This window comes from Acinonyx jubatus, chromosome A1 (genome assembly GCF_027475565.1).
Source record: "Acinonyx jubatus isolate Ajub_Pintada_27869175 chromosome A1, VMU_Ajub_asm_v1.0, whole genome shotgun sequence".
NCBI classification, from domain to species: Eukaryota; Metazoa; Chordata; class Mammalia; order Carnivora; family Felidae; genus Acinonyx; species Acinonyx jubatus.
In genome coordinates, this window is record NC_069380.1 from 108330154 (window position 1) to 108352155 (window position 22002).

General features: G+C 53.1%; 1 protein-coding gene across 4 annotated transcripts; it reads right to left on the reverse strand.

Annotated features, from left to right (window-relative positions):
- Positions 1–701: 701 nt before the first annotated feature.
- Positions 702–21854, reverse strand: SEPTIN8 (septin 8). Of its 4 annotated transcripts, XM_053220885.1 has the most exons (10): positions 21693–21854; positions 9957–10077; positions 8818–9013; positions 8296–8482; positions 7609–7770; positions 6928–7024; positions 6559–6727; positions 6191–6323; positions 5906–6096; positions 702–3422 (listed from the first exon to the last, which is right to left on the reverse strand). In XM_053220885.1, the coding sequence occupies exons 1-10, from the start codon at positions 21720–21722 to the stop codon at positions 3419–3421; spliced, it is 1290 nt and encodes a 429-aa protein (XP_053076860.1). In that variant the 5' UTR covers positions 21723–21854; the 3' UTR covers positions 702–3418. The 4 variants fall into 4 exon arrangements, with proteins under 4 accessions (XP_053076860.1, XP_014922872.3, XP_014922871.3 ...); XM_015067386.3 differs by lacking the exon at positions 21693–21854 and having other exon boundaries at positions 702–3154; positions 8296–8476; XM_015067385.3 differs by lacking the exon at positions 21693–21854 and having other exon boundaries at positions 702–3154.
- Between the last annotated feature and the right edge of the window lie 148 nt (positions 21855–22002).

Sequence of the window (22002 nt, forward strand, 5' to 3'; positions counted from 1 at the left end):
CCTACCAGGGCATCCCACCTCTACCAAACCATCTCAGGTCCACCAACCCACACTTTTGTGTGTCAAACTGCACACTTCAATTGTGGCCACATTTTCACTATAAGTCCATCATCCCACTGGGTTGCCAAGTAGCAACTGTAGCTCAGGAATCAAGGGTACAGGCTACCAATAATCAAATCTCAACTCCACCAGTTACTAGCTGTGTGACTCTGGGTAATTACTTTACCTCTCTGCCTTACCTATAAAATGGAGGGGGGGGGGGAATAGTACCTGATCTTGGAATTATTATGAATATTAGAGGAATTAATGCACGTAATGCAATTCAGAACAATGCCTGACACACCATAAGAACTCAGAGGTTAGTTGTCCCATGTCAAGCCTCTTCCACAAGGATGTAAACTCTTAAAAGGCAGCCCTTCCCTTCTCTGGTGGCCTGCACCCATTCACGCACGCTGAAGATTGATGGACCATAGGCTCTCTCCTAACTATGACTCTTTCCTCCATCCCACACCCATTCCAGAGCTTTTCACAGATGCCCACAGCAGGAGTCACTATTGAAACACAACTCCTATAGAAGCTGGCCAACCCCACAAAGTTCACAGAAAAGACAAGCTGTGTTTTACCACAGTCGTAGCAGATTAATAGGCTAGAAAACATGTTAAATCAGAAAAGCTACTGCCCAAAAAAGACACCACAAAAACTCAAAATAAATGCAAAATTTAATGGGGAAAAAAAAAGAGTACAAAGTGAATGGAAAGGAGCAAAAACAGTCAATGTATGAAGGAGTAAATGAATTAACAGGTGAAGCAGTTTTAGAAAAGCATGTTAACGTAACAGACGAGCAAGCCACACTTCCCTTGGGCCTCTTATCCAGTAATATGAGCCCCACTTAACGAGCACCCACACACAGACACATGGAAACATATATGCAGTCAGTCTGCACAATTACAAACCACCTCCATTCAGGTTACCCATCACCAGGGTAACCATTCATGCCGGTTTGCCTGAGACCGTTCCAGCTTACACCTGTTGATCTGGCATGATTATTAACAGGACCTGCTTTCAATCTGAAAAGTCTCAGTTTGGACAATAAATTATATGATTCTACCCAAAACCAACGTAGCTCATGAGAGACATGATCATAAATGCCAGCATGACCCCACTGACAGTCCTAATAATGCTAAAAGATGATTCTGAAAAGGAGAGGCAAATCAGATCCTGACTACAAGGGTCACATCCCGGACGGGGTAGCTTGTTAAATAACGGCACGTTTTAAGCTCATTTTGTGCATCAAGGATTAATTTGGTCTCAGCTGAAGATGATAAACTTACAAACACAAATAGCCCAGGGAGAGAAGGGTGGCAAGGCTCACTAGAGCCGATGGTACCTGTGGAAGCAGCTCAGACCCCAGAAAGTGTTAAGAGTGACAGGTCTCCTGAGAGATGCTGGGAAGCCCTGCACCCATAGGAAGGTAACCAGCCACAGTTCCGACCTTCCAGTATGCCCGAGCTGCAGCCCACAGGCTGTGGTGAATGGGTGGCAGGAGCTGTCCACTCCAGAGTCCCCAAATCGGCCCGTGAACCAGGAATCTCTGTTTCTTATATAACCAGCGAATCCTCTGGGTCACTGAGCCTCATCTTCAGAAATACATTAGCTGACAGAGGTGATCTTACAGGTCATGCCTCAGCCAAAATGAATACACTCTCACACATATAATCCCCCTAAAGTCAAGCCACCGACAGTCCACATGGGCCTTAGGTATACGCTGATTGGCCTTTTGAATGCCCACACTGAAGCCCCTTACAATCTGGATCCACCCCTGGTCACGGCATGACACTTCGAGCAGTTGCACTCTGGACATCCGTAAGACCTTCTCTGCTCCTGGTGAGGAGGACAAGGCTGCCTTTTTCCTGCCGTGCCTCTGGGGACACACACACGGCTCACCCCTCCTCCCCACTCTGAATGGAGCCCCATCTCAGAAGGGCAGGACGAAGCCAGGACTTGGTCCCGGAAATCAGTAAAGCAGGCCAAGGCAGAAAGGGGGAAACAGCAATGGGAAGGAGGACAGAGGACATGAAAAACAAACGACCAATCCGACAATAAATTAGCGCGACTTCCCAAGGCTTCCGACTAGGGAGTGCACTAGACTGTGAGCTGCCTGAGGGCAGGGCTGCGTGTTATTCTGAGTACACTGTATCTAGCACAGTGCTCCATCAACATTAAATGAAATCCTTTCATCTACTCATTTTTTTATCTATTTCATCACACCATATTCTCAGCCCTGATACTCGCAGTGGCTCGCAGACCAACAGGAACATCGGAGAATCAATACTGCCAGTACTTCCTCACAATGATCCCCTGAAGAACGCAGTGGAGGTGGGAAAGCTCCTTGGCTGGTAGTGTTTTCTCAAATAGTCCACATACATCAGACACCTTCGTGTCTTTGCTTTGTGAGTCGGCCAGGAAAACAGAAAACAACGACCTTGAGATAAAAAAACGACCTTTTCCCGGCAGAGTACTCTTTGCATTTGGAATATGCAGGATTGGTTTGGGGGGGGTCTTAGTTGGAGTCAAACACTTAACACACACGTGGAGTGGTCCCTGTGTATGGGTAGCACCTGTGGAGCACACAGACAACGGCTTTGGGCTGCTGTTCCATTTACGTCCACATTTAAAACACTGCATGTGGTCTCCTTCGTGTCCCACTTTCATCCATAAAGAAATTCCAAACACTGTCATCACAGGATGTTTATTACCCACCTCTCCCTAAATATTATAGGGATACTTTATACATAAGAAAGGTTTAGAGATATTTTTAGTTTTTAAAAAATGAGGGACTCTGGGTTACTTATGAAAATAACGGGAGAGGATATTATTTGTCTTTACGCTTGTGTCAAAATAAAAATTTAGAAGTATCTTAAAAGTTATTATTGAAATTAAGCTCTAGGTTAGAAAAATTAAATTGAGGGGGAATCGAGCGAATTTTGCAGCATGTATACCAGACCACGCGGCCACACCTAGGGCACCGCATGAGTTGCCATCTTGACGCTGAACAATTAGGCCGAGCATCGCCGGCTGGGGCCTTCGCTAGAGTGGCACATAACTGCTCCGTCAAGGAATAGTGACACTGTAAATGGAAGACCAGCCACTGGCTCTGAAAAAAATAAACCTTGTCAGTTTTGGATTCCAGCATTCATGGCTTTGACGTGTTTGCATAGAGAGGGTGGCCCACCAGGCCCAGGGCAGCCTGGGGGTGGGGGTAGGGGACAAAGCAAGGCTGTAAACACTGGAGTCTGTACCGGCTCCCAGTCCGTCCTCACACCATGTTATGGGAGAAGAAGGGTCACAAGGTGTAACTCAAGCAACTTAACACATGAAAGTCTAAAGTCCGCTCTTGACATGTAAGTCTGTGCGTGCGTTAACTGAAAAATAAAAATAAAACAAACAAAACAAAAACAGACACATTAAAAGATACGCAGACGACCAAATCAAACAGAAACAAAAGACAGCAAGTTGGCTGCTGGGAAAGGGCAGTCAGTTTGGCATTTGTGGCGAGCAAAGCAGAGAATTTGCTTTAGTTTGTGGCATTCCGGGCTGAGGGTCAAGATCTGATTGGGAAGTAATTTTGCGAAAATGGATTAAAATCTAAAGGCTAAGTATAACCAATCAAAGCAATCCAACTCAGTGGTCATGAAAAACCACCCCCCACCCCAAAAGCGCTCCTCACATACCCCATTCCCCTGACCAGGACAAGAGGAAGGGGCACTCCAGGCCACCTCACCTACCCAACTCCTGGCCTCACAAGGCCAGCACGGGAGGAGAGGTCTCTCCCGGAGGCCAAACTGACTGAAGCTTTCTGGCATGTCCAGCAAGCAGAAAAGACCTGTTTGCCAGACCCAGGCCACACTGGGAAGGCAGGGAGACCCGACACCACAGATGAACTCTCACCCCGAGAGCTGTGCTGGTGCCCTTGCAGCCAGCCTGCACCCCACCTCCTGGCCCTGTCCTGGCCACACGTCCGTGTCTTCAGTGTCTGAGTAGTTTCTCCATAGTTTATCTCCTAGGAGATTCTGCCTGTCTTTTCTGAAACAAGATGGCCCAGACCAAGCTGGCAGGGAGCAGGGCACAGTCTCTTTAGATGCCAACACCTGGGACGTAGACCCACACACCCCTTTCCAGGAGAAACTGGATTCTTAGCCACTAGCTTGAAACCCACAGAGATTCCAATTCACAGAGCCCCAAGGCTCACCAAGCCAAGAGCTGGACATGGGGCTGGGGCTGGAAGCAAACGCAAAGCAAAGAGCAAATTCACATGGTTGAGGGAAATGTGGGGCTAGGGTCCTCCCTGGGGACAGGCAGGGGGTTATCTCTGCCAACAGTGCCAGCAGATGGGGTAGGACACACCAGGAAGCAGGATGAGGGAGACTATAGAAAGGAGGGAGGGGGAGGGTCTGTCCCAAAGCAGAGGACAGGCCTTAGGAATAAGAACTAGCATTCATTCCTAAATGCCTGGCTTTGTCCCCCTCATCTCTCCCAGGGAGCAGCTCAAGAAGGTTTTTTTCCTCAGATGTCTCTGTGCTTATGTGCCCTGGGGGCTGTGTGTGTTGGATGACAAGTGCCTGAGTCTGTGCATGTGACAGGGCTGGAGTGAGAGTAAGACTGTGTGCATGGGTGTATGTGTGTTAGGGAATGGCAATACTAGGGGCGGGGAGAGTGCTGATGCCACAAGCAGCATCCCAGAGCCACGGCTGGCTACCCGCTGCATGGCCTTAACCACAAGCCTCCACTGCCACCAGGGAAAGAAGGGCTTGAACACACACATTCCCAAACATTCCAAGGAGACATGAGTGTCCAAGAAACTCGAGAATGAGGACAAAAATGGAATCATCTGCTTAGTTCCTCAGCTGACAAGCAAAAGATGGTATCTGACCCAGGCCAGGGGCAGGGAGAAGCAGGGATGGACGAGATCCCACAGCGTGATGAGGTACGGGACACTGAATGAAGTAGTGTGGAGGAGGGAGACCCCCTAGGAACCAGGGCATCTGGACTCTGGCTGAGAGTGTGGAAAGAGGCTTTGAAAAAGGCTGAGGCGAAATGACTCGGAGTTGCCCCCACCTGGCCAAGAGGTTCACTGCACTGCGGGAGGCTGGAAGCCTCCTGTCCTCCTCTCTCTTCCAACTCTAACTTCTACTTGAAGGGCAGCTCCTCTCTGGAGCAGGACTCCCAGAGCCCCTTCAGGGAGCTGGTGTCCTTCCTTCCACCAGGCAGTGAGCAGAGTGCCCGGGGGCCAGTGCTGCCTGGGCTCAAGCATCCACCTGCCAACCAATGCAGGTCCCACATCCACTGTAGAGACTGAGGGGGATGCACCACACTGCCCAAGCAAAAACCACAGATTTTGGAATCTGGAAATGCGGACATTCACGGGTCCTGCCCCTCTCTGGGCTTGAAAGACCTTCCCTGAGACCTCTATACCCTTTTAGGCCTGTGTGGCCCGGGCTTCACCATCCCAGCTCTGAGGGGGCGGCAGGAGGGGGAGAGAGAGAGAAAGAGAGAGGGGGACAGGAAGAAAGAAACAGAGACAGAGCCTGAGACAGAGCCAGGAAAGAGAGAGACAGAGAGAGAGAGAGGAATAGAGAATCGGGGTGGGGTGGGGGGGTAACAAGGGGTTACCTGTGCAAGACAGAGCATGCACAAATACCCAGTATCCTGAGATATCAAGCTCACCAGTGAGAAGAAAAGAAAGGAGGGCAAGAATGAAGTGGGAAAGCGGGTGGGACTGAGAGCCAAATGGTGACTAGGCAGAGCATGGGCGAGAACCAAAGTAGACTCAAGGAGCCAAGAGTAGGACAGAGTGGGTGCCCAGGAGGGAGCAAGAGCCAGCGTGGGCAGGAGGCCCACCACCTACTTCTTCTTGTCCTTGTCCTTCCTCAGAGGCTGCTGCGAGGTGGCGTGCAAGGCCTGGGACTGCAGGGCCTCCACCGCGGCCTTCCTGCGGTTGAAGGCGCTAGTCTCCTCCTCCAGCTCCCTGCGCTTCTCCTCCACCTTGCGCTTCTCCTCCTGGTGGACCCGCTTGAGGTGCTCAAACTTCTCGTGCAGCTGGGAGCAGAGGAGGAACAGGGGCATCCTGTGAGCCTGGCCAGGCCCCGCCCTCCCTCACCTGGCCTCTCCCAGACCTGGAGCCCACACGTACCTCCCTCTCCTTCTCCTTCAGCTCCAGCTCTGTCTCCTTCACTTTGTTGACGAACATCTGCCTCATCTCTTCCTCCTTCCTCTGCAGCTCACTCAGGAACTCCTTGCGCTTGGCCTCGTAAGTCTCCTGCAGACTGTGGAGATGCACAGACAAGAGGCCAAGGGTGGGATTGCAGTGGGATGGGATGGGGCAGAGCCGGAGAAGGGGGATCACTTGGGCAAAGGAGGGGTGTGGGGGTGCCAGGGTCCCCACGCCCCTCCCCCTGGCTCATGAGACACCCCCCCCCCGCCCCCACCAGGCACAGCTGCCAGCATGGCAAGTCTGGCCGTGGCTGTGGAGATGGGTTCACGCCCCACGCAGGATGTCACCTGAAGGGCTGGCTGTCACCATCGCTGTCCTGGAAACCCATCTCCTCCAGCTTGCAGCGCCGGTACAGCTCGTAGTGCCGACTGTGGGTCTGTTCTCGGAGGTCCTCCATGTTCACTCTGATCAACATCTCCCGGAGCTTCACAAAGTCACAGTGGTTCTCATTCTCCACTGAAAGCACAGGGCCCGTGGGGCATCAGGTGAACACACACACAGGTGGGCACAGGGAGGAAAGGACACAGGAACAGCAGTCAAGTGTTCCAGGCCGACTCCATTGGCAGCACAGGCACTGGACAGTCAAAGGGAGGACACAGGCCATGAGACTGAGTTTAGGCCCACCACCTGGGGATGTGCTCCCTCTAGTCACTTACCCTGCACCACTCCCCATGGGTACTGCCGTGCTCGGACCAGCTTGTTCCCCACCTTCACCTCCTCAGTGCTGCCTACCACAGCGAAGGGCAAGTGCGCCTGGAAAGGAGCCCAAGTATGGGTGAGCACTGGGTGGACAGACTAATGGACAGATCCTCCCTCACTATCCTGGACCCCAGGGAAGGGATGCCACACCTGAACAAGGCGTGGCCAGATGCTTGCTTCCTGGCTCTCTTTTGGAGAAGTATCCTAAGGCCTCCAAATAGGAGAGCGGGCTGAACCTGCACCCCCATCTTCCTTACATTTGAGGGGTTCTTTCAGACCTTGGGCTCCCTAGGGGCCATTAGAAGCTCCCTCACAGGACCTGCAAGCCTGGCTTTCCTCCATGTTCCCAAGCGCTGGCATCTTACCTGCTTACTCCTACAGGTTTCAGTTCCTGCCCTATATCCTTATCTTGTGAAACTTAAGCATGGGAAAGGCCCAGCACCAGCCCAATACCCAATTCCTCCCATCTCCTGGCCGTAGGACGTAGGACTGGCTGGCTTCCAGATGCCCACCCACCCGTCTTTCCCGAATCCTGAAAATCCTGGGGAATCCTGAGGGAGCCAGAGTCTCTGGGGCTGCCACAGATCTATGCTGGCTCCAAGCCCCCTCTGGCCCTGAGGCCAGTGCCCAATGCTCACGTTCATGACTGCGTTAATCTCGGCAACAGCCTCATCATCAGTGGGAAACTGGTAGATCTGAACCCCATTGCTGACCAGCTCGCCCATGATCTTGATCTTGAACTTGTGGAGCTCACTCTTGGAGATGGTGTCAGCCTTGGCAATGATGGGAATAATGTTCACCTGCCAGGATGAGGGGTGAGGGGCAGCAGGTTAGTTCTCCCTGACTGTGGACAGCCCTGCCCAGGCCACATCCCCAGGCAGAAAGGCAGAAGGCCAGAGACATGGAGCTGCTCCCATGGGCAGCCCCAGCCTGAACCCAGCCACCTGGGGCCTTTCTAATGGGTGGTACCAATTGACTATGGGGCTTCTTACAGCCCTGGTTCCCTCAAACCACCATCTAGCCCTAAAAACTAGTCCTCTGGGCAAACCCAGCTTTGGTTTTTAAATAAGAAATAATTCAGCTAGAAGGAAGGGGCTCAGGACCAGACTAAGGAGACAGAGCTCTACAGAAAGAACCCAGAGTGATGAGGGCCCACTGGAGCAGTAGGGAAAAGGCAAGAGAAAACAGGACCAAGCCCAGGAGCTATCTGCAGGCCCCTAAGCAGCAGAGCCCCCGAGGACCACAGTAGACAGTCACACTGCAGCCCCCAACTCAGCGGAGGACCATGAAGCCCATGGAACAAGTTTGGGGGGCAGGGTGTGTACCTTGCTGTCTAGTTTCTTCATGGTCACCAGATCCAGGGACTTGAGGGAGTGCCCAGTGGGCGTGATAAAGTAAAGGCAGACGTGGACCCTCGTGTCATGGTAGTCGAAGAGTGAGCGGCGGATCTTCAGCTCCTCCTGCAGGTAGTTTTCAAACTGCGCGTCGATGTAGTCAACTATGGGCCTGTAACTAGAGACAGCTCCATCACTCCTGAGGCAGGCACTGAGCCACAGGGCGCGGGCTGCCCCCAACCTGCTCTCTGTAGGGACAAGCGGCTTCAGTCTGGGGTTCCCTGTCTGAGTACAGGTGGCTGACCCTGTCTCCTAACCTCCAAAGGGGTCCTTGGGACCTCAGGTCTTCCCCAAGAGGCCCTCCTCTGGCCCCCCATAGAGTGGAGGGCTTGCCGATTAGTGTGGGAGCAGCTAGGAATTAAGGGTGCTTGGGCAGAGCGTTAGAACTGAGCCCACCATGGGGGGAGGGGGGCGGGGATGAGAGTAGGCGGGGCCGCCCTTCCCGCCTCTTGCCTCTCATCCTTATTGATCTGATCCCCAAAGCCCACAGCATCCACGATGGTCAGCTTGAGGTGCACGTTGCTCTCTTGGAGGTCGTAGGTCTGGGGCCGCAGGCGCACACACTCCTCATGATGACTGGCTTCCTCGGTCTCGAAGGTCGTGTTGAAGAGCGTGTTCATCAGCGTGGACTTGCCAATGCCAGTCTCCCCTGGGGAGCAAGGAATGGAGGAGATGTCGAAGTTTAGAAACAGGACTGTCCCTGGCTGCTGGCTAGGATGGGTGGGGCTTGGGCACCTCAGCCTCCACACAGAAGAGAGGGGCAGGCCTCCAACTACATCCCTCGCTGTCCCATCCCGAGGAGCCACCCCTTCTTGGTGGCCTCAAAAACGTGTGGAAGAAAAAGCCAAAAGGCTGACTTGGACATAAGCCATGGCTATGTGGGATGTGAGAAATGTTTCCTCAGGGTGTGGGGAAGAGGCAGAGCCAGGCAGCTGTGGGATCCACTGGACATTAGCCTCTGCTAGCCTCAATGGGACCCATCACCTGCTCTGCACACCATCGTTCCTGGGCTGGGGCTGGTCATGAGCCAGGGTCTAAAGCCATAAGTGGCCTCCTGTTCCAGCTAGCTTTATCCGGTTCAGGACAGGCTGCTTCCCGAGGGGCACCCACAGCCCACCAGATGCCAGGGCTTAGGCACCTGCGGAAGGTGTGGCAGAGCTCTTTGTACCGTTGGCCTTGAGACCCATGGAACCTCCCAGAGCCTCCCTGTTTGGGGCTGTATTTGTTCAGATGCGTGCCGGAGCTCTCGCATGGTATTATAATGGGACAATCTTGTTTACCATAGTGTTCTTAATACACAGTAGGAACAAGAGTGAATGTTTTAAAAATAAACACACAATCTAAACCTCTGTGATAAACACTCTCAGTTTACAAAGCACTTTCACAGCCCTGATCTTGTTCACTCTTCGAGGCAACTGGAGTCAGGCCCCCAATATCTGTCCTTGACCCTGGCAGAGACACCAATCAGTGCCTTGCCATGACCCTCAAAGTGTCTCTCTGCCTAGGAGGTCCCTTGTAGCTCAACAAGTGGACAGGGCACAGAGCTCCATCCCCTGTCTGAGGCTGCCCCCTGGCCAGACTATGACACGTACCCACGCAGAGGATATTAAAGCTGAAGCCCTGTGTGACTGACTTGCTGACGAGCTGGTCCGGGAGGCTATCGAAGCCCACGTGGCCACCAAGGGAGAGGCTCCGGGGCTCTGGCTCTGCATTCTGCCAAGAGAGAAATAGGGCAAAGCAGTGAGCCCACCGGGGAAGAGGGGCCACGTGGGGAGAGGCTAAACCCCAGTGACACGCACCACCCCTGCCCTTGCCAGAATTCTCAGCAAATCTCAGGACACAGTGTGAGTCTGCCAGAGCTCCAACTCCAGGACGAGTTTCCACACAGGAAGCCCAATGTGCCTCAGCGCCCCCGATCCTGTCCTAGAAAAGGGCTTTCACCCATGGCTCTTCTCTACCTGGGCTGGCAAGCGATACCTGGGCCTGGGGCATCTCCTAGCACAGATGGCCCAGAGAACCATCTATCCTGGTTGCCATCCCTGAGGGTTCACCTGTCCTCCTGCCCAGGAAGAGGCCCCAAATGGTTCTCCCATCTTAAATAAAGATTTCAAGAGGCCAAGGTTGGAGAGTGTGTATGTTCCTGTAGCCCCCTCTCAGACCTCACAGACACTCCTACTGAAGCAGGATTCAAGCAGAGGCAGGCCTGGTCTGACCCCCTCACACCTGTTCTCCATCAGGGGGCCCTCCCTCATTGGGCTGGGCTCACAATCCTCCATGTGCCCCCCTTGTTCGTCATATACCCAAGCATGGAGTGCACAAATGGGCCCCGCTAAAGGGACTGGTGCTCCCTCACACCCACCACTGGGTCTCAGGGCTAGTGTCTGAGGCATTGTGACTGAGGCTCCATCCCTCCTGCCTCAGCAGTGTTCTCTAGGGATTTCTAGGCTCTGGCTCATACCACCCTCCCACACCCATTCCAGCCCTGGTTGTTTAGACAAAGGATTCTGGATGAGAATATGGAGGTCTGGCCTCAGGAGAGAGGCAGGCAGCAGGTCCCGAGTGAGCTAGGGCCACTGGAGCTGGCCCACAGCACTATAAAAAGAAACCAGCAGGACCCGAAGCAGAGGGTCAAAGTCAGACTCCAATTTGTGCGGATAGTTTCTCTGCTTCCCTGGGAATGGGGATAAAATGCCGTCCTCCGAAGGAAGGTTCCCAGGCTCAGCCTTCCCTGGTTTGGCCCTCTTAGGGGGCTGGCACCAAACAGCTCCAAGTTGGGCAGAAACATGTCTCCTCCATTCTTGAGCCCCTCTGCCCTGACTGCCCATTAGAAAGAGCAAAGACGGGGAAGGGCAGTGAGTGTGAGTACCATCCTGCCATCCTGCCCACAGCTCCAGAGGGGAGGAAACAGGCCCAAATGGAGGCAGCCCTAGGAGCTACTGATCAGTAGACAGTGTGTGGCTACCAAACAATGGATACGCTGGGTGCCTACCCTCCTGCAGAGTGATCTCCTCAGCACCTGAGCACATTCTGACTTCTTCATAGCTACAGCCTGTTGACTTAGCCTGAACCCCTCCAACCATTCTTTTCTCCCCACCAGAGCCCCTGGCACACAAACTCCACCCTCTCTCCTTGACTAATAATGTTCCCCCTGCATCCCCACCCCTGCTTAGTCACTTTAGCCTTTTATCAATGACAGCCAAGTGTGTGCCATGGCAGCCTAGACTCCACATGGACCCTCTGGGCAGTGGTACTATCTCCTCAAACAAGTCGGGGTTACCCCTAAATCTGCTCTCTGATAACGCTCTCCGTGCAGAGCCTCTGCTCTTACAGCTGACCCTTTCTCCATATCCCCTGTCCCCAGGAAATTGTGTCACAACCTCCGCACTCAAGCCCAGGTTGCCCCCAGGGCTGCAAACATAAACCAACAAAGAGGCCCCAAAGGGAGCTTCCTCTCACTGGTGCCCACATCAGAAACAGTTAATGGAGCATAGAATGTGCTGGGTCAGGTCCAAACCCCACACACATGGCATCCTAGGCCCTCACGGTCTGAGGCCTTCCTCACAGGCTCAGCCTGTTACCTCTGAATTTGTTCTCCTAACAGAGTCCGCTTCCCAGGACTCCAGAACTCACTCTCCCTTTTCCCCGGCACCTGCTCTGTCCTGGCTCTATACACCTACATTCCAGACCCCTCACTTGGCTGTGACCCCATTTCCATGCACTATTAGTCGTCCTTTCTTTATGCATCCCAGTTCTCCAATTCTTCCATAAGCTCCCTGAGGTTGGCTGCAGGCGGGGGGAGGTCAGGCTTTCTGCTCTTCCCACCCTCCCACCACGATGCCCAACATGCTAGACAATGCTGCCATTTATAAACTACTGAACACTGTCTTCAACTGCTGTGGCATCAGGGGCATCTGCCCACCTCACACAGAGCTTCATTATTTAGTCTCAGTTCCACCTGCTCATGGCAGCTTAAGGATCAAATGGGGGACAGAACAGGGAGTCTAGAGCATTTCTCTTTGCAGGCGAAACAGAAAATCTCCAAAATTTAAGGCGTGCTGTGCTTGCAGAGAAGGCTATGTGTTTATTCATCCTCTTCTTCCAAGGGTGACACAATCAGGACGCAATCCAACATCCTGTAGCCTGCCGCCAAAACCCACCCCGTCAGCTGTGTCTGGGAACCACACGCGCGCGCACACTCGGCCACATAGTCCTTGCACAGAGACAGAGGCCATCCTGGTTCTGCATTTCCCCCACTTCCTCACAGTTCCAGGCTTCAAAGGCTCAGAGCAGCACTCGGATGGGGGCTCTTGCAGAAGTCCACCTATCCTCACTCACCTGGCCCTGGCTGCCTTCAGTCACACAACACTGCTCCCTCTGCAGAAGTGTGTGGAGTACAGGGAGGTGCTCATCCCCAGAGTGCTGTCCAGGCTGCACTCTGTCACTCCAGGGACCACAGGGCTGAGGCAATCAATGCCTGCTCAAGAGCCTCAGGGACCATGGGACTATTGATCTCTAGGACATGTGTGCACACACACATGCATACACACAGAGGAGTGGCCTCTGGTCCTGAGGAGGGAAGATTGCTGTTCCCCCTTCTCAGGAGACAGATCTGACTTCCTGACTCTACCGAAGTGTGACTCTCACTAATGCCAGCCTCTCTGATCCTATATGTGTAATCAACAACATGTGATCCAAGGTGTGCTGCTCACTACCAAGTGCCTGGACCAGGTGTCTTTGCTGACCCAGCCTAGGAGGAGCCAGCAGCCCCCAAAGCATCATCAGCATGTCTCAGTTAATACACATCAGAAAGAAATTGCAGATCTCCCAATGGCTGCCTGATGACCCTACAAATGCCCTGCAATTTGCAGCTAAGACCTCAGCTCCAACTCTAAAGGTAGGTCCTAATAGTCCTGAGCCAATCATCAGCATGATCCCATGACTGGCTACGTTACAATCAGGTGACCCAGGATGAACCTTTATGATCATCTTATAACCATTAGGGGGGCTGGAATAACACTAAAGCCCACTCAGAGGACAGCAGCACCAAGAAAATCACAAAAAACAGAAAGCCAGTGTCTGCTCTACCTCTGAGCTTTTCCCTTTGCCCCCCGCCATATCTCCCCTTTACTGCTTCAGCTAGTTGAGTGGGCCCATCCAGTCCTTGCAAATGAGGACATCTTGACTGCTAGGGTTTCCAAAGTGAGACTCAGAATGCAAAGGAACAGAGAGAAAACAAGGAGCGTAAGGAAGGGAAGGAAAAAGTGTAGAAAGTAAAACGTCTCAGTGTTTACAACCAAAGGAATGAATGAATGCCAAATGATGACACAACACCTGACTGAGGACCACCCTGTGTGAACTAAGCCAAATGGTTTACGGTCTCCTACACAGCCCTTCTCCACCCTGTGTGGCTGACACCACTATAATTCCCATTTTACAGGTAAGGAAACTGAGGTGCACAGACACCAGAAAACGAGTCGGAGCAGAGCCAGGATTTGAGAGTAGCCAAGCCCTTGCCCTAAACCACCGTACTACACTACCTCTCCTATTCTTACAAGGCCCCCGGACTCCTTCATTCAGTCGCTCAGCACACACGTGCCAGTCCTGCCTGCCAGGTGTGCCAGGCCCTGGGATGGCTGCCAAGGAAAAAATGAGGACACCAGATCCCAGACCTCAGGGGCTCAATCTGACGCAGTTTAAACTCAAAGGGCTACAGAGGCCAGGCAGGTAATGTAAATGAGTGAAGAGGAAAAAGTACAGGAATAACAACAATGGCACTAACAGTTGTCGAGAGCTTACCATGTATGACTCTGAATGTCATCTGGCCCACACATCAGCCCTATGAGGTAGGCTGTAATATCACCTCCATCAGACAGATGAGACAATGGAGGCTCCAAGAGATGAAGTCATTTGCCCATGACCACAGTGCTCAGGAGGGTGAAGCCAGGATCTGCACGGAGACAGTATGACTGCAAAACCCACGCTTCTAGCCACATCACTCCGTGGCCTGCTGGCTGAAAGACCTGCTGACTTGGCTGAGTGTGGGGTCCCTCAGGGAGAGGTTAGGAGCGCCAGGAAACTGCAGAGCCTGTGCTCAGTCCACAATGGCCGTGGTTCTGCAACTCCAGCCAACTGTGGGAACGCAGGCCCAGTGCTGCCAAATCTTAACGATTTTTCCAGAGAATCCACAAATCTAGATTTTTACGTGCAACGCCCCAATTCTGAAAGGTTGACAACCAACACAAACCGAGCACACCACCGGGGCCCAACACAACCTGTCTGAGGGGTGTACCTGGTCCGTGGCCTGACAGTCTGCAACGCCGCGTCTGGTAGGAGAGTGAGGTAGAAGGACAACACACTCGTGTCTCCATTCTTGGGGCACGGAGACCCGCAGGAGAGAGCTCCACAGGAGAGAGCTCTGCCGGAGGGGCCTTCGGCTGGACAACTCACCTCCCTGGCCTGCTGGCTCAGGGGGCTCCAACTATCCTCAAAGCTCCAGAACAGAGTTGGCAGCTCTGAGCCCTACATACACAATGGGAAACTCCACAGGACCATTATCCCCTCTCTAATCACTAACAAGCTTTTGGCTCCTGAGCCAGGCCCCAGGCTTCTGTGTCATCATTTCTTTGGCACATCAAAGACAACAACCAAAATAATAACTGCTCAGGCCGGCTGCATTCCTCCATGCCCGACCGTCCAGAACAAAGTAGAGAATGGCATTTTGTTATACAGCCCAGTGGATAACTAGGACGTCATCTTCCTGACCAGGAAACGCTCGCTCCGAGCTTTCTGGAGCAGCCCTAAATGCCAGCCAAAAGGAGATACTTCTTTCACCATGAAGAGAGGTGGGTTTGGGGGAGAAACCATGTCTGATGGCTTGCCCACACAAAAACAGGATTTTATCCAGAAGAAATTGGAAATCTGCTGAATGTGTGAACCAACAGAGCCAAAGAAGCTGTGAGTGGATAAAGAACCCTGAGATCAAACCTCCCAAACTAGGCTGGTCTTTGGGATGGGAAGAGAAACGGTAGCCCACTGGAAGTGTACCTGACTCCTGAATCCTGGACAAAGAAGAGCTCCCCATCCTAGGCCTTCCACAGAGTTCTCTGGTGCCTCGGTCTTCGTACAGTTTTCTCCCCCAGGCTCCTAGGCCTAGAACCCACTGGCCTAAGCACCCTGCTAGGCAAACAGGAAGCCCACTTGCCAGGAGAGCTCCAGCCCTAGGGAAGCCCTATTAATTGTTGAGCAATGGACCCACGAGTCATTGTGCCACTGGGAGCCTTCCCCACCCATGTTCCTGGCACAGACTATCCAATCCACAGCTCTAGCTACTCTAAGCAGCCTGGGCCTTAAATAGCCAGAGCAGAGGCTGCTGGCCAGAACCCGTGGTCATAGCACAACTGTCCTTGAGTCTGAGAGGAATCCTAGGAATTTTCCCAGGAAAGGCTTAGGCTCACATCCCAGGATTCCACAGCAAGCCTCTAAGCCCAGGTCAAAGGTTACGGGAAATAACCAAAGGGATGTGTGCAGGAGGGCAGGGGGTAGGAATGTTGCTATCCTGGGCCAGAAGGGAAGGATAGAGGCAAGATACACCTATCCACAATCAAGGGAATACCTAGGAACAAAAGCATCTCTCTCCTAACACAGCAAAAAAACCTGGGGAGGAGAGGTGCCTGGGTGGCTCAGTCAGTCATTAAGACTGACTTTTAATTTCAGCTCAGGTCATGATCCCTGGGTCATGGGATCAAGCCCCACATCAGGCTCTGTGCTGAGTGTGGAGACTGCTTGGGATTCTCTCTCTCTTTCTCTCTCTCTCTCTCTCTCTTTCTCTCTCTCTCTCTCTTCACCTCTGCCCCTCCCTGCTCATGCATTCTCTCTCTCAAAATAGATAAATAAACATTTAAAAAGAAAAAAAACCTGGGAGAAGACATAAGCATAGACCAAGCAGCACGGTGGCAATAACAGCACCAAGGTAGGTAGGCCCCAGGAGGAGGCCACCGTCACTCTCAAAAGGCCAGTCACCCGCTCCTGCATCCTGGGAAGTGAAGGGACTTTGGGTGCAAAACTACTCCCAGGAGCCTAAGGCCACCCCTATACTCCATTCTCTCAGCTTTCCTGTCTCACTAACAGGCACTTTCCTCCCTCTTCATGCAAATAGAAAGCCAGGGCCACTGCTTAGTAATATGGGATAATTTGTTGCATACTTCTCATGACAAAATCAGATTTCCAAGAAGCCATAAGAAGTTACCAACTTCTGGGCCCAACCAGCTCGCTCCAAGCCTAGGACACATACCTGCTTAGACTGTGTTGTGCTATCTGAGAAGGAGGGGTCCATCCTACCATGGAGCAGATAGGAGAGACACTCTGGGCCTCAGAAGCTACTGGAAACTCATGAGTTCATACTGTCCCATTTGGCTCAGGGACTCCAGCAACAGCTCCCACTGCTTTGCAGTTGGGAAGCCATAACTGATCTGGATTATCACTGGAAGGAAACAGACTATGTTCCCAAGTGAATGAGACCCCACCCTTAGAAGGGGGAATGGGGACAGCAAACATGACCCTCCCCCTCTCCAATCCCAGGATGGATGCCGGTGCTGGGAAGGGGCAGAGAAATGCAAGGGCACCAACAATGGCCAGTGGATACTCAGGGCTGCTGTATTATAATTGTCTGTCACTTGCTCCATTCATGCCAGCACCAGGTTAAGTATCAGGCTTGCACCCTGGCCCCACAACCGGGTCTGGAAAGTGGACTTGAGTCCATACCCAATGGTCCTTCTGAACCCCAGGCCCCAGGGATCCCAGACCTAGGAGGCCCCTCAAAGAATAGTTTGAAACTATGATCTGAAATAGACCCTGATTCCCTCCTCCCCTGGTTCTATCCCTCTAATGTGTCCTCCAGCATAGGGGCCAAGAACTGCCTGGAAGCCATGTGCTCTAAGGACGAGAATATCTAATTGCCTCAAGACCACCCAGGGCAATTAAAGTGAAGTTACAGGGTAGTGCCTGGGTGACTCAGTGGGCTAAGCATCTGACTCTTGATTTTGGTTCAGGTCATGATCTCATCATTCATGAGATCGAGTCCCACATCAGGCTCCATGCTGACAGTGTGGAGCCTGCTTGGGATTCTCTCTCTCCCTCTCTCTGCCCCTCCCCTGCTCATGTTCTCCCTCTCCCAAAAAAACAAAACAAAACAAAACAGATTAAAAATAAATAAATAAATAAAATCAGATATCTTTAAAAAAAAAAGTGAAGTTACAGCCAAGATGTCCCTTGCCCTGTTCTCCACCACCTCTTCCCAACCATGGTTCCTCATGTGAGTCCTGAGGATACAGATGGTCCCAGCAAAGAACACTCCAGCTCTATCATGATGGCAAACTGCCCTTAGAAAATATCCTTTCCCCATGTGCCTGTGTCTCCCTCCTGACCTACACAGCTTCACATCGGGTTGTCTGGCAAAGTTTGAGCCTTGCGAGCCATGCCTGGGGATCTCAAGACCCGTGTTGGAAGCACAGGGGCAGGAAGGCTGCAGAGGCTGCAGGGGACACACGGAAGCCAGTTAGCCCTCAGGCCCTTTGCTCTGTCATCCTGCAGTTGCTCTCTTCCAGTAGCTGGACCCGAGCCACAGAGACATTCATGGTAGTTAATGCCCCAGTACGCACCTCCACCTAACCCATCTTAGGGCCCCAAATTCAGAGGGCTTTACCTTCTCTGTCATCTCAAGGGTTTACTTGGGTGCTGGGATTGGGTCTCAGGTCCAAACTTGCCAATGGCCAGAGACTGCCATCCTCACCCAACCACAGGCTGCTGGTATCAACAACCTGATGGGCACAAAACATCCAGAGCCCTCTATGCCACCCAAAGCTTTTCACAAAAGTCAGGCCCTGGGTCAGGGCCTCCATCCATTTTCTCATCTTGTTGGCACTATAATTAGGCTCCTTCTTGCCACCTTCTCTGTTCCAAGCTTAGTCAGCCCCTTATCATGTGCTCCCTTGCATCACCAGTGCCTTCCCACCAGCCTCCCTGCTCTGACCCATTCCAAACAAGATCCCAGGCAGACCTTCCTAGAGTTGACATCCATAGCAAGGCCCGCTGCCCATGAGGGTGGTGGGACAGAGCTGCAGCCTTGCAGGTGGTGTTCACTGATGATCTCTCGACACCACCAGGGCACTGAGAGCTTCACAGACATTCCTTGCTGTGCTCTCATTTCTCTCTCAGAATGGCTCAGCAAGGAGGTTCCTGGCCATTTTTACAGGACAGGGAGATACCAGTCCATGACACAGCCCTACTGCGTGAGAGGGTTGCCTCCCACACCCCTTCCCACCAGCTTTTGATTCAGGGAGGGAAGAGGCACTCATTGGATAGCCTGCTTCTTGGAGAAGTGTCAAGATTACAGGGGTGACAACGGAAGTGACAGATGGTGCTGGGGATAAAGCAGAGATGGCGGGGGGGGGGGTTGGGGGGGGATGACTGGCTGGGAGGAATGCCAGGCATGAGGCTGCCATGCTCACGCTTCTTCCCTCTCCCCCTCATAGCTCCGCATTCCCCCAGCTCTAAAGCCTCCCTTGCCCTGGAGTTTCAGCCCTGCCACATGAGATTCTGACAGAAGGAACACAGGAGATGGCCATGGGTGCAGTAAAGTCTGGAACCCATTAAGGAGTCTGGGACCTAGGAAGGAGGAGGAGCAGAACAAGAGTGGACAGGAGTTGGACTGCTCAAGGACAGCAAGAGGCAACAGAAACTCCCCAGAGCGCTGTCCCAGACATACATGTCCAGGAGATGTCAACCCTAACCCCGTGGTTGACCTAGGATTGAGCAGGGCTAGACAAGATGTAAAGGCTACTGATCCTGTTTATATCATGCTATGTGGGCAATAGGAACCCAGCACATAATGACCTTGAAGTACAAACTCCGGATGCTCATCTAAGCTCCAGAACGGGACAGTTCCCAGGCCCTCCAGGGCTGGGCTGACCACCAAGCCAGCCTGGGGTGGGGGCTGGGAGGCAGTGTAGACCTGCCAAAGCTCAATCAAATCATAGCCTCATGGTCAATGCTTAACACCAAAATCAACCCTGAGACTGGGAGACATCTAAACAGATCTCCAAACATGCCACAGACTGCAATTAACCTTCCACAAACTCTTTGAAGAATATTAGTATGGTTGGGTCCATTTTATAGCAAGATAGAGAAAGAAATGATTTTCCCAGGATGACAAGCCAGGAGAGCAGAATGGAGTCCAGACTCTGAAATTCAGGCCAAACCCCACCCAAGGTCTCCACCCAAATTCAACCCCATACAAGTCCTCCCAGGAGGCTGCCGGCTCAGAGCATGGAGGGTGTGGAAGGCGTCCACCCAGCCAGCTTAACATGACATAGTCACCAAGGCTCCTGGACAGCCATACATACCTGAGTCAGTCCTGTCTCTGTGCCTTGGCCCACCATGGAGATAATACCCGAAATCCTCACAGAAATGCCAGCATGGGAATCTGAGGGAAAGGCCTTTTCCATTCCACCTCCTGGAAGTGCAATCAACTCCCTCAGCTCAATTCTGAGGACAATCTCTGGGTGTGCAGTGACAGGAGCCCTAGGGAGGGGACCATGGAACGGAGCAAACTCATTTTCTGCTGCCTTCCTATACAGAGGACCAGTTTCTACTTCCACATGGACACTAGGTATCATGTGTCATTTATTATGTCCTTATCACATGCCAGACCTTGCTCTACGTACTTCACCAGGATTCTCTTGCTGAATCTGCCCAATAACCCGAGGAGGAAGGTAATATTTTCATCCCATTATATAGATGAGAACACTGAGGGGTTAAATAATTTTCTCAAGGTCACATGGCCAATAAGTAGTAGCCTAAGATTCATATCAGACATTCTGATTCTAGTTACTCTGCATACCGCTCCCACCAGCAAGACCAACTGTTAGGGTAACCTCTGACCACAGACAAGACTCAGACATAACTTTCTGGTCAGCTGGACACAGAAAATGTACACAGACACACATGCACAGATGCACAAACACTGCCAGATCTCTTGGCCTCCAGCTCATCAGCAGGTCTCTTAGGATTCAGAGACTGCCCTCCTTGGGTACATAAATTTCAATTTATAGTGCAGGGGTGAGGTAAACCTCTGATTCCACTCCTCCTGTATTTAAACTTACTTAACTGACACAGCGCCCTTTCCTCAATGGGAATAAAACACCTCAGTCTAGAATTATGAAACCAAGAGCTCCTGCTTCAGTTATGCATATTTCCAAAGTAGACCAACAAATGTATTTTCAGATTAAAGGGAAAATTTACATACACTAATTCAGATGACAGTATTTATAGCATTAATTACATAAGTCCTGACTCCCTTATTTAGCCCCAGAACCAATTCCTTATCGGTCACATAGTCAACATTTCCCCCTCCCCCTCAACAGCCCTGGGCCCTCCCTCCCCCTTCCCGCCGACCAGGGCCTCACATGCTGGCAAGAGGACACAGCTTCCTTCACTGTCACAGCCCAGCCTCTCAGACACACCCAGATCCAGCCTCAGACACCAGAGGACAGGCAGACACAATCCCCAAAAGGCTCCCCTCCCCCAGGTGAATTATAAACACCTTTAGAAAGTTGGCTATTGGTGGGCTCAGCCCTATAGAGACCCCTGCAGGGACCACCCGAACCGAGAGCCCTGCAGAACGCATTCCGACTGGGGCCCAAACAAACATCCACTGGGCTGTATCCAGAATCGCTGGTTCCTGGGGGAATGGCTGCCTCAGACCGGACCACTGAGGTGGGACCTGCCTGGAATCGCACCCGGGATCTGAGAGCTTAGGCGGGGAGTGGGGATGGGAGAGGAGTGGAGGGGAAGGCAAAGAAGGCCCAAGGTCTTCGGGATCCAAGTCTGCAACTCATTTGAAAGACTCCCTAGGATCCTTTGGGGTTTCATCTTCACAGTCTGTGCCCATCCAACAGCACCTGCGCGGCTAGGAATCTCCCCCCGCAATCAGTGCAGAAACACCCCGGGAGATGTGGGGGTCCGGAGGATCCTGGATCCCCCCCGCCCCCCCTCCCCGGCCTCCGCGGCTCCTGGGCCCCCAGTCTGTCCTCGCACCTGGTCCGAACCAGGCAGGTATTTATTTGCTCCTTCCCGCGAAGGGGATCTGTCTCTCGTGCGCCCAAAGTGGACGCCCCCTCCCGACGCCCCGGGACCCCGCGCTAGCGCCTCGAAGAGCTCGTTCGGGTGTCCCCGAGCTGACAGCCCGCCCGGCGCCCCCCGCCAGCTGCAGGGCGGCCCCTTCCCAGCGCCCCGCGCCTCTCGCGCGCGCCGCGGCCCGGCAGGGCCCTCACCGAGAAGCGCTCCAGGTCAGTGGCCGCCATGGCTAGCTCCGCACCGGGCGGGCGGGCCGGGGCGAGCACCCGGGCCGCGACGGGGACCAGCCGGCTGCGGGACGCGCTCCGCCCGGGCGGCTGCGGCTGAATGGATCCAATATGGCCACTTCCTGGAAACTCCCCTTGGCGGCGGCGGCGGGAGAAGTCGCGGAGCCGCCCCCGCCCCCGCCCGCGGGACCGGCCTCCCCGCCCGGCCCCGCCACGAGCGCAGCCCGAGCCCCACTTGGACGGCCGGGGGTCTCCGCGGCGAGGCGGGAGGTGCAAGCTG

What these genes read in the sequence shown, in the direction of transcription:
- SEPTIN8 (XM_053220885.1), bottom strand. Translation starts at nt 21,722, where the DNA reads ATGGCGGCCACTGACCTGGAGCGCTTCTCG. An exon ending in CTGACCTGGAGCGCTTCTCG is followed by an intron (nt 10,078 to 21,692) that starts GTGAGGGCCCTG and finishes CTCTCTTGGCAG; the next exon opens with AATGCAGAGCCAGAGCCCCG. An exon ending in CAGATCAATAAGGATGAGAG is followed by an intron (nt 8,483 to 8,817) that starts GCAAGAGGCGGG and finishes AGCTGTCTCTAG; the next exon opens with TTACAGGCCCATAGTTGACT.